This window comes from Nothobranchius furzeri, chromosome 14 (genome assembly GCF_043380555.1).
Source record: "Nothobranchius furzeri strain GRZ-AD chromosome 14, NfurGRZ-RIMD1, whole genome shotgun sequence".
Lineage (NCBI taxonomy): Eukaryota > Metazoa > Chordata > Actinopteri > Cyprinodontiformes > Nothobranchiidae > Nothobranchius > Nothobranchius furzeri.
Genome location: NC_091754.1, coordinates 18,960,578 through 18,973,086, shown reverse-complemented (window position 1 = coordinate 18,973,086; position 12,509 = coordinate 18,960,578). Strand labels below are relative to the sequence as shown.

Sequence of the window (12,509 nt, the reverse complement as noted above, 5' to 3'; positions counted from 1 at the left end):
CATTTTGCCTTCGGACTTCTCCGTTACCTGTGGAGTGTTACGGAGAAATCCGGTCCAAGTCCAACTATTGTGTTTGTATTGTGTTTTTGTGGTTCTGATACTTTTTAACACGGACGAATTTGTATCTCATTCTCCCGCATTTCTTCACGTGCTCGCTGCCTCTAATCCCACATTTCCCATGATTTTTGTTCACAAATAAAACGCTTGCTGCGTATCTTTATACTCCTCCAGTCACGGGTGGATAAAACGTTCATATATCCTGAGTTTTCTATTGCTGGATATCTTTGGCTTTCTTTTAATGTTTTTTTAGGGCGCAATGGCGGCGCTGTTGACAAATTCAAAGGAAGCAGCATTCTGACCAACCACAAGCTTGTTCTCTCCATCTAGTTCGAGGGATGGCCCAATCCCAATACTTGCACTTGCAGCCTTGGACCCTTCAATTGCACGTTTCCAGTCAGGGATGCGAGTGTGTAGGGTGTCTCGATTCTCAAGTGCGGAAGTTGACCACGCCCCCATTGCACTTTTAATCTGCTACTTCACACAAGTCCGCAGCGATGCGGTCCTGCAGGAGAAAAAGCTCAAGTTCCTTTTCTGAAAATATGTATTTTCTAAGGAAATTAGTTAATTTTAGGACGATTAGTTGATGCTCTAAAACTTTTAGACAAAACTGCAAAAAATGTAAATTTATTTCAAATAACTGTTTGTTTAAAATTTGTTAATAAAGGTTTTTGAAAAAAAGTATCACAGTGACCACATCTCGGCATGCGCTGCGATCAATGGCGCAGTGCTCCCTGTCTCAATTCTGCAATTATTTATACACTTGTGTAGTACGCACTCAAAGCCTTACAGCGCACTTTCTCCAAGTGCACTTTGCTGACGTCCGCAGGGCGCAGTGCGAGTATTGAGATTGGGCCGATGTTTAGAAAAGTGGACTCGAGCCCTTGTGAGCCTGTTGGAGAGCCCTCACAACAACAGATAATGGCGATGCGTGTCTCTGTACCGACACAGACGAAGAAGCATAAATTAGACAAAAGGCTGAGTGTTACACTAATCACTTCTTAGCTCCAATACACAAAAGGCAAATCCCATTTCATTCCCCTCCATCCTCTTCCACAGTTAGCTTGAATTTTACAGACGAAAATTAATTCAATGCGGGTTGAGTTAGCATTCAAGCTAGCACCATATTAGCCTGTTGTAAATGCATCACAAAACAATAATCTGCACTGTTATTAATTTTTTTTTAATAAAAGTGGGTTACGGTTCTCTAAAGTACATTAAATTACTTAGTATTTACCTGTCCAAAAGAAACTTGGCCAACTCTCCATCAGTTTTGAGCCTTTTTAGATCACAAAGCTCCCTCTATCTTGTGTCTCCAATGTAAATTCTGCTCGGCAGTCACAGTTTTGCTCTTTTGCATTTTAACTGTTTACTTTTATTTGAGAAGTAGAAGGCAGAGGAGGAAACAACTGTAGTACTTGTTTTTTTTTTTATGTCTGGCTTCTTCTTCGTTGGTAAGCTAAGCCAAATGGGGCAGATTCTCACTGATTGACAACTCCCTCTAGTGGAGCTGAAGCTCTATTGGTCAACACTTCTGACTAAACTATTTTTTTGCTGCAGAGGCCAGATAAGGCACTTAGGGGAAATATAAATTATGAAAAAGGATCTACTTTATATCATAGAACAAGGTCAGATAGCCACATTTAGGCATTTCTGAAGTTACTGTAAAAATGTCGGACTATGTACCCCAGCTTTAAAGATGAAAGAAGTACAGGACCAAACAGGTGAAAAAGTGAGTAAGAAAACAAACTTTTCGAGAAGTTTCACCATCTATGATGTTGCCAAATCTCCAGCTTAGATGCCAAAGATCCTTGTCTGAAGGTCCTCAACTGGTCCTGACCTTGTTTTATGGACCAACGCTGTCTGTTTGAGTCTCACACAGACCAAAGATAAGCGATGGCGCAGTGGGAGGAAAACCTCAGGTAATTGATTTCTGAGCACTTTGTCACACACAATCAAAGATGATCTCCTCTGGAATCAAAAAATGATTTGCAGGATTTTAAGGTGACAGCGCTGCTGATAAAACAGCCATGATATAGGACACACTACCTGCAAAAAAAAAAGCCAAATGAAATGGATGGTTGACACAATGAGTTAGGATTTCATGCATGAGACGAAGCTTATTTCATTCCTTTTATCACTGAACAACAGGCCCCTCTCTTTGACTCATCAGGCATTTGTTCAGTGCTTTTCTAGCCGCTGTAATTAGTTGCTATTGTTCTTGTTATTCCAGTCTTTTATTATGTCCTTGCTTTCATTTTACCTCCCGCTCATATTTTGCCCCCGGGCGTCTTTGATTGTGTGATTGTGTTTTCCACATGAATGAATGAAGCCTGGAGGGGACGGCAGATTGTTGCACCACGCTCAGGTGGGAAGGGGATGAGTGGGCTGGCAGGACGACAGACTCAACTGTCAACTGAGGGGTATTTTTTACAAGAGGCTCACTGCTCTTCAGAGTACTTTTAGAGAATAAATATGGTTAAAGATTAAATTGTGGCTAGATGATCTCTTTGTTCTTCCTTTAATAATCAAGATTTTCTTTTGGGACAAGCTGCTTTCAGATCTTCTGAGGGACTTTTAATTTTCACTGAGGAGAGTCTTTATAGTCGAGACAGAGCGTGGGCCACGAGCTGACAGCTCTCTGAGGACTTAATTGCTCACATGAGCACATTTTTCTTGGAGAAATGATGGACTTCAGGAAAATTCTGGAATTACCATCATATTATTGCAGAAATAAACAATGTACTCTGAACTGACATCAATGATTTTACAATCTTATAACGCTTCACTGTGAAATAATCTCAAATTTGGATGAGAAACACTACTCTCTTTAGCTTTATTTTGTTTGTAATTTGTATCATTCTTATTTTTCTACATCACAAAAAGTTGTCATTAAATGACCCGCAGGAGGAAAGAAATGACATATTTTGCGACGCCCCCTTACAGAAAAAATGTGACTATTCAGTTATGCTAACAAAGGCTTTGAACAGGCTGCAGGGCTCAGATAAAAACACCATCTTTCTTTTGTCATTCTGACATGTCTTCAGTCTTTTTTGTGCCGCCAAGAAAAGAAGACGGAGTTCCTTTTCTGTTTGAATCCACAGAAAATGAGATTCCAGTGACAAATTGCTGAAAATGATGGTATTTTTTTGTCTTTGTGTTGCCTAAAATGCCACTTTATCTTAGCCTGAACAATAACTCAAGCAAATGTCTTCCGTCAGTCTACATCTCTGAGATTTTATCAATACATTTCAGATTATTCTCTGATTTTACAGCAAATGAACACCTGAAATTCTGCTGCAGCTGCAAAAAACCCATAAAAATTCTTATCTTACGCCCCTGAAAATGCATTTTGCTTGCATATTATTTACAGCCATGTGGATTTCAACATAAAGCGACATTAAAGTGACACAAAAGATTAGATTGTGAATATTTGCTGTCCTCTCTTGCTTCATTTTACTTTTAGTTCTTCTGGATCCACAAAGCCCAGTTCATAATCCACTGGATCCATGCTGAATTAGCAGCTGCCTTGATTAAAAAAATAAACAAAAAACAAACAAGTGGCCCATTTCCAGAATCTTACTGCTCCCACATTTACTGTTTGAAAAATGCACTACAAGGAGGCGTTGCCTGGCAAACCAAGAGGGTGGGTCTGGAGCAGTGAGTGACAGACGTTTAACCCCGTGACATAATGTGGTAACAGCAACATCACAGGGTAGCTCTTAGCCAATAGCGATGGTCGATTCAAATTCAAATGTAGTGCAGAGTTTTAACCCGAAGAAGCCCAAACGATGTCCGGACATGTCCATAGCACTATTAGACATTCATTTGTACAATTTTTCAGCAAAATAAGTTGATTTTGGGGTGAATTGCTCTTTAAATAAGCAAAAACGTCCTTCAAAATCTGCTGGGATGGCAGCAGATGTTGCTCCAACACTTTTTGTCGCGTTTTGAGGATGTTGGGACCCAAATATGCAGTAACCCATGATGGCACGAGGCAGGGATGATGAAAAGCAAAATCCTTTATTCTTGAAGGAGGAACAAAAGTAAATCCATGTAGCGAGCCTAAAGTCCAAAACTCCAAGGCTGGAGAAACAAAGCTCGCAAGAGCACGAGCAAACACTGACAGAATACACATACATACAATGGACCGACACAAGACAGGGCTTAAATAGACTGGGAGACCCATTAAGGAAACAGGAAGCAGGTGTGTGGAGTGAGGGCTGGAGGGAAGGCAGGTGACAATAATTATCTCAATGGGGAAAACTGAAACAGAGGAGGGCAAATACCTAAACACAAAACTAAACAACAATTACCTAAAGACAGAGGGAATGGCTCACACAAACTAGCTGGAGGAGGACATAGCACATACACACACACTGGGACGTAATTTTGGGGGGGGGACGGGTGGGACATGTCCCCCCCACTTTTTCAAAAGGCAGTTTTGGTCCCCTGCACTTTTTTCCATCCAAAAACAATGTTACGCTCCATTAAATGGATTTGGTTGAGCACTAGGACCGAAACGGAAACCGGTTTACTATTAGACCCGCCCAAAAGCTAATCTATTGGCTCTGCTGATACTTGCTAACGTATTATTGGCTGTTGCTGCTGTCACTCAAGTTGTAAACAGTCAGAACGTGCTCACGTTGTTTTGCTAGTTTGGAGCCGCTAGGGAACACCGGTACTGAGTCACATCGTCAACTAGACGCTGTGTAATATCAGAGCTCAGCTCAGCTTCCATTACATAACATTTGAACAACTGTTCATTTGTGAGTCTTTGGTAGTTAGGCACAGCCAGGAGGCAGCATGTCAAGAAAACGAAAAGTGGATATAAGAGACTTCTTTCAAAGTCAAAACGTAAGTTGGACATGTGACACCCCTGCATTAAGCTCAGACTCACCTCCTCCTTCACAAACATACTCAAAACTAACTTTTACAAACTCATCTCCTCCACATAACTGACTCCTCAGACACAATTTATTCGTATTATTATAATTATTGTTTTATTATTATTACTATTATCATCATAATTATTATTACTAGTAGTAGTAGAAGTGTAACTTCAAAACTTTTATCATTTAACTTTATTGTAAACTTATCTATTGCAATGTATATGTTCACATTAAAAAGCTCTGAAAAATGAACAGTATCATCGTCAACAGATTTTTTTAAGCTTAATGTCAAAGATGTACACTTTTCATTAGATTTATCTTATTTTTTCCATTTATTTTTTGTGTGTTGAAATGCAACAACTGTTTAAACACTTTTAAGGGAAAAAACATATTTAATATGTTTTTATACACTCAAATGTTAGGGTGATGATCATGTGTAAAACATTAGTTCAGCATGTCCTCTAACACAGCAAATGAACAAACGGCCAGATCTCAGGAGGGACCGTTTATGTATAAATAATTTTTATACTTTTGACTAGGCCTGGGAAAGTAACAAATTTTGCTGGACGATATTTTGTCCAACAAATTGTTGATGATAAACGATATTGTCAACATTATCTAGACCAAAATAACCACTAATCTAATGTTAATATATCATAATAATGCAAGTACACCCTTTAAAATGCAACAAATAAACCTTCATTTAACATTGAAATGTCCAGAACCAGAACTTCTAAATGAATAAAAATAACAAACAAAAATTGAATAAAAAAGGAATCTCACTCCCTGTTAGAAAATGTTGCACCAAAAACAATAAAAAAGACCCAAAACAATAAATACAATGGCCTATCCATTGTCAACAGCCAAAACTGCACTTCAATAATGATAATAAATAAAAATAATAATAGAGTTGTACATTTTTTAACTTTGATATATATATATATATATATATATATATATATATATATATATATATATATATATATATATATATATATATATATATATATGAGGATGGAAAAATTATTGAGATGGGCACGTGACGTGTCAAGGGGTATTTACATAACACCCCCCACCCCAAATCCGCACAAGCCTGCTGTGTCCCCCCCACTTCTGAAATCAAAATTTCGTCCCTGCACACACACATAACCACACACACTGAGCTGGGGACAGAGAGGCTGGAGCTGACCTGGGAGGAAGGATTAGAAAAGGTAACAACATAAGACACTAAACTGAGATGCAGACAAAGGACACATGGGGCGCCAAAGGGCTACAACATAAGACACATAACAGAGATGCAGACAAAGGACACAAGAGGGCGCTAAGAGAACACAAAAGGGAATCCAGGCAGGGATGGAGAAACATTAGGAGACACATAAAGGAGGGGGCAGATGCAGACCATGACACTTTTAGGCTTTTACCCTTGATGTTTCTGGATGAATCCTTACGTTCTTGAAACAGTCTCAATTCTTCAGCAGTATTTTCAAATACATTTTAAGCATCCACAGCAGCACAAGCCCTTTCTACTGAGACAATGCGTTTTATGGAACTTTATTTAAACTAAGGTCCTTATGTTGAGAAATGAATAGAACTGTGGTCATTTTTGTAAAAACTTAAATAAATTCGTGAGATTTCTTGCAAAAAAGCAAGATATTAAGCTAATTGTTTTTACTTGGCATTTCCGATGGGGATCACTGGCAGCTAACAAATTTGAACTCAACATTGGCCTAATAGACTAAGTGGAAGTTATTGTTGTGTTGGCTAATGTTGGTGGAAGTCTTGATTTGGGGCAAATTTAACAGCTAATCAATGGTAGATGTATATTTAGAGATGATTTAAGGCAACGCTAAATATGTTTCCTTGCTTCTCCCTCCTACTGGCTGAAACTGTCGTAAACAAACCTGCTTTAGTTAGCGCTAACAGCAAGCTAATGCTAACACGAGCCAACTGCTACTACATAAGCCACAAAATTACAGGTCCACACTGTTGGAAATCAAGGTGTTATTACTTACAAGTCCAGTAGCAATGAAGCCAGATCACTGTCAGTTTGGGATTCTGTAGCCTCCTTCAGCTCCCTCAAACGAGTGTAGGCCACGCCGATGTTCACTCTGGTTTTAGCTCTTTGCTTCATCTCCACAAAGACATTACTCTCTTACTGTTACTTCAGGACTGTGCCAACAAGAAAAGCAAAATACTCCTTGTGCTTTTTATTGATGGTCGTCGAACTGAAAAATCTAACTGCTAGCTTTTCCATTAGCTACCGTAATTGCTGTAAAGCAGGTAGAGCCTAGCCTGGCAAGCCAGACTATATATGTGAATATAACTATAATATAAAACTCCAAAGCAAGAATTTGGTCTAGTTCACTAGGCTAGGTAGAGCCCACTCTAGTGCACCTACCCACGCCACTGTTAAGTGTAGTTTCTGACCAGCAGAGGGCCAGAAACTGAAACTAGTTGGAGAGCAATAGCTAAAGTGTTAAAAACCCCTTTAGTGTCGCTTTAACAAAAATCCACTGAAATCCATTCAGTGGTTCAGGAGATATTGTTAACCACCTTTTTTACTTTTAGCAACAAGCAATAATAAGTAAATGTATGCATTTCTACTTCCATGCATACAAAACTAACTGTTTATTTTCTCTAAAGTCATCAAAAGACAAAGTCCTCACTTTTATGGACATCGTGTCAATACGGACACTTCTACGTGTATGATTGCTTTTGTAGATTTAATGTTCTGCTCAGCTGAGCACCAGCATTTGCAGAAATCAATACCGTGTCCTTTCACTGTCACCAGATTACACTACAAGGCCGTATGAGAATCAGCTCCAGCTTTAGCAGACACAAGCTAAGCTACATGTAACATAATGAGGGTTTTGTCCTTCAGACAAGTGAAATCAGATGTAGATCAACGTGCTGATTTAATCACCGGAGTCTTTATTTTCTCTCTTGTTTCACCACTGAACTTGATTCTGAAGAGCCTTGCATCACGTCCGGTTTGAGGAAAATTGATCTGTTTCACGGGTTTATGTGGGAAAATCCCTAAATAGAAGCGAATTAAAGGCTGAAACGCTTGAAGGCCTCCTTTGGTTAAACACACAGCATGCTTTTATCCCAGTCAGACATCAAGTACGACTGACTTGATGATAACGGCCACCGCTAATGTGTGTGTGAGCCTTAATGTCAATGGTGTGAGCATGTTAATGTGCAGTTGGTTCCTTTGGGGATCTCTAAGCTCTGGTCTCTGACAGATCTGTAAATCTGTCTGCCCGGTCGGAATGCAACACTCTAATACCCGGCACGACACAGAGAGGCTGCGGCATATCCAGCCTGTCACTCACTCTTTAGCTAACGTTATGCCACGAGTCAGGGAGTGTGCGCGTTGTGTTATTACAAGGATAAAAGCATGGCAGGGCACATGGGGGAGTCCTCCAGGGGACCAAATATGGTCTATGGGTTAATGAAGTGATTTTCCAGGGTGAAGACCTGCTTTTTTGTCAGGATTTGAGCTGAATTATGGTTAAGTGTTTGAAGTGGGGCAGGATTAGACACTTGTGATGGTTTAAGATCCTCTGTGTGTGTCTATGTTATTAGTTTAGTTTATTTCAAACAAAGAAAACATACATAATTTTTTTTAAATACCACAAACAGAAAAAATACATATCATCCCTTCTTCTGTGTTTGAAAAGGAGTAGGCTGAAGTGGAAACTTATATATCCTTACCCCTTTATACAAGTAATGTGACAATTGTTTGCCAGAAAAGTCTACTGGGGTACAATTTTCGGGCTTAAATGAAAATACAAGAAATCACAAATATACAGTAGGATGCACACATTAGGAACAAGAAGCATGGTTTTGTAATTTTGGTGCCTTGACTCCTGAGGAGATCAAACAGAAAAATGCAAGAAAAAAAAAACTCTTCCATCACTCATGTTGATAGCAGCTCGTTTGCCTGTAATTCTTTCAAAGCAGCCGCTTTTGCATAATAATGTGCCTTCTCTTGCGTTTTTTCCCTGGTGTGCATTATCATAGCTGAAGAAGTGGCGGGCCCAGCAGGAGGAGGTGGCAAAGCTGGAGGCGGCCATAGCTGCAAGACGACAGGAGGAAGAAGAGGAGAGGATGAAGAGGGAGCAGGAGCAGGAGGCTGCTGTCAGGTCACAGCAGAAAGAAAAAGTAAGCTGTCTGTCTGCACTAACACTAAAATGACAGTGCTCAAGAAAAATGTTTTCTGCAAGTTTTATGAGTGATTCTGGGATGAAGCTTGTTGATTAATATACACAATTAACTTTTAAATTGTGATTAATCCAATTTTAGATTATATATGATGTTTTTTTAGATAATTTGGGAAAAAGTAAACACAATCAATTTAAATTGTGCAACTAAAACGCACACAGCTACCTAAAAATGGAGAAAACTTAAGTGAATGAAAAACAAGTCGATACACTAAAAAAAACTGATTTGCAGAAAGGAAGCTCTGGGTGTCGTCAGACTGAAAGCGAGAGCTTTTACCGTCACTCGGGGGATTTTGATTATCCGTTTTATACGATCGAACACACAGGTGCGATAATGCCATGAAGTGTGTGAGTTTCAAACTGTTTAATTAACTCTCTCCTCGAGGGTCTGCTTAGGGAGAACAGGCAACCCGAGATGTTCTCTGATTAATGAGAACATTTAAGCCTCATTGGATTCCAGAGAATTCAACACAGTCAGAATTATCTCGTTCTCTTTGTTTACACAAATCAGATTCTTGCTGCTTTAGTCAATACGACGTGATGATCACTAAGAGTTTTGAGACACTCAACTTTTCTGGATGCTTCTTTTTTTATTTGTCGGGATTCAGGTGAAGCAGTTTCATTTGAAGCAGCAGAAGAGGACGGAGGTTCTGGAGCGCAGAGATCAGGAGAGACTCGCTGCTCTGAGGAGCATCATGGAGGAGCAGGCGAGGAGAGACAGGCAGAGGTGGGAGACAGGTTACTGAACTTTGACATTTATCACTACCATCTGTGACGATGTGTTTAATGGGGACACGTTAGGACTTTTTTCTTAAAGAGTAAGTCACCCCCCTACCAGAGTCTTATTTCACCTGTACTTCCTGTTTGGAAAATTCACCATGAGGAGGCGGACCAAGAGGGTGGCGCTGCGGCAGTAAAACTCACTGCACCTACCCACCCGCATATCTGGAAGGGGCTCAGAGTAGAGCCGCTGCTCCTCCTGCTGCAGCTATTTTCGTGCAAATAACGCCTAGTTTGTGCACACACACACACACACACACACACACACACACACACACACACACACACACACACACACACACACACTGTTGGTGTGTCAGTGTTTAACCAGGTCAGTAGCCTAGTGGTATGAGTGTCCACTCTGAGACGGGTAGATTGTTGGTTCAAATCCACGCTCGGGTCATACCAAAGACTTTAAAAATGGGAACCAGTGCCTCCCCACTTGACACTCAGCCATAAGGGGTTGGATTGGGGGGGTTAAACCACCAAATGGTACCCGAGCGCGGCTGTGTCTGCAGCTCACCGCACCCCCTAGGGATGGATCATATGCAGAGAACAAATTTCACACACCAGTGTGTGTGACAACTAATGGGTCTTTAACTTTAATAGGACAGCAGAGGGTGCAGCACTCTTCTGGGGTACCTGCCACCAATGCAGACATGTCTCTAGTGTGTTTATATTGTTTTTATGTATTTCAGAGGCTTTTTAACACGGACAAATTCTGTCCTCCATCTCTTCAGTCACCACCTCTAAACTCACGCTTTCTTTAATTTCCTGCCATGAATAAAAAGTCTTTGGTGTACCTTTGTACTCCTTCAGTCATGGTTGTATAAACGTTTATGTTGTCTGACTTTTTCCGTGAGACGTTCTTCAATCTGCTCCGTGTCTGCCGCTAGGTATGTTCAGTTCTTGTTGAATTTTTTTTTTGAGGGGCAATGGCAGTGCTGTTGAAGAAGTTGAAGGAAGTGGCGTCCTGACCAATCACAGGCTTGCGGTCTCTGCCACTTTTGACAAATATTTAGAGAAGTGGGCTCCACTCCGTGTATCCTTGTGAGCCAGTTGGAGAACCCTTGCAGCAACGAGTAATTGTGTTGCGTGTCTCCGCATCAATACAGACAAAGAAGTATAAACTAGCCGTAAGAGGAGTTTCTACTCTAATTTCCCCGTTTGTGACATCACAAATGGGGAAATTAGAATTGGCTGAGTGGGACTTATCGGAGTGAATCTGCATTCTCTGGATCTGCAGCTGATGGAATTCACATGAGGGGAGGCGGGGTTTATTTGAAACCGAGCATGTTATTACCAGCTTGAAGGAACGGCTCAAGAAAAGAACCAACATTTCATTAAAATGACATCTCAATATTGCCATATTTTATCATATGTTGTGTCTGTCTTTGCTCCGTAAAGTGTAAAATGGCATGATACAGGCCTTTTGAAACTCGCTCATGCAGCACCAGTGATGTATTGGTTTAAGCCGATTCATAATTTGGACCTGGCCATGCTCTAACTTTTGCTGCTTTTAGATGGATCTGGTGTTAAGTTCCTTCTTTTTCTTTTAAAAGCTATTTTTAGGACTTTTTAACTCCAATACATTTCCTTTTATGTCATTTTGAAGACAACATCATATGAATAGACTTGGTTTAGAAAATCCGGCCTAATGAAGACTCACTCTTGACAAAAACACAATTCTGACCATTTGAGATGATCTTTGTTGTTTTTCTTAGCTCAGAAACTCTTTTTACCTGCTTTTAATGTGTTGACTGTGTCTATTAGACTGAATCTGGCAGGTCTGAGACTAGAAATTATTAGAAGGACGAGAAAGAGATAAAAAAAAGGGATGAGTGGGGTAAAGCTGGCTGCAGTCTGGCAGCTCCATTAAGCCTCTGCACAGCCTGAAGGTTTGCTGCGTGAGCAGTGATGTGTAACCTGCCTGTGGCCCTGGCAAAAGAAACAGAGTTGTTGCACAGGTGTGATGTCCACAGCCTCTGTCTGCTCCCGTTAGGGTCCAGTTTCGGGCCGATGTCTTGCAGCAGCGAAGGAAGGAGAGAGAGGAGCTGGAGCTGGAGCGGCAAAGAGAAGAGCAAGACAAACAGAATCGTCTGGAAGCTCTCAGAAAGCAGGTGAATCGTTATCTGATCTTAACACCTTCAGCCACTCACAGAGGGAAGAACTGGAGCCCATCTTTAACTGAGCGTTCACCAGCGCCACCTTATGGGCCACCCTTTTTTCTTCTTTTTCTGTCACCTAGGTTGAGGTGGTGGCAGAGGCCGACCCAGAGAGGATGATGGGAGATACGGAGGCTTGGAAGAGTCGACACCTGAATGAGAACGAGCTGCAGAAGCCTCTTTACAGCCTTAGCACATACACAGACACACAGGTGAGGCTTTCCAGCACTCTTCTGACCTTCACATGTTGCTTTTAGCATTGAGAAGAGCGACTTTGTGATGCAGATTCCTGAATTTGTGTTTATTTTATTTCATTTGCATTCAGTCGGTTGAGTTTTGTTTCATTTTGGGTGACAGTGAACCCTAACTGAGGGAAAATACACAAAGTG

The 12,509-nt window shown here is 40.7% G+C and overlaps 1 protein-coding gene across 1 annotated transcript in view; it reads left to right on the top strand.

Moving 5' to 3' along the window:
• LOC107390083 (coiled-coil domain-containing protein 148) overlaps window positions 1–12,509 on the top strand; it is a 38,363-nt gene that overhangs the window by 25,394 nt on the left and 460 nt on the right. Inside the window, exons 11-14 of the mRNA XM_015966613.3 lie at window positions 8,976–9,116; window positions 9,784–9,902; window positions 11,958–12,075; window positions 12,204–12,332. Coding sequence (XP_015822099.1) covers window positions 8,976–9,116; window positions 9,784–9,902; window positions 11,958–12,075; window positions 12,204–12,332 — 507 coding nt within the window. The remainder of the gene's footprint in view (window positions 1–8,975; window positions 9,117–9,783; window positions 9,903–11,957; window positions 12,076–12,203; window positions 12,333–12,509) is intronic.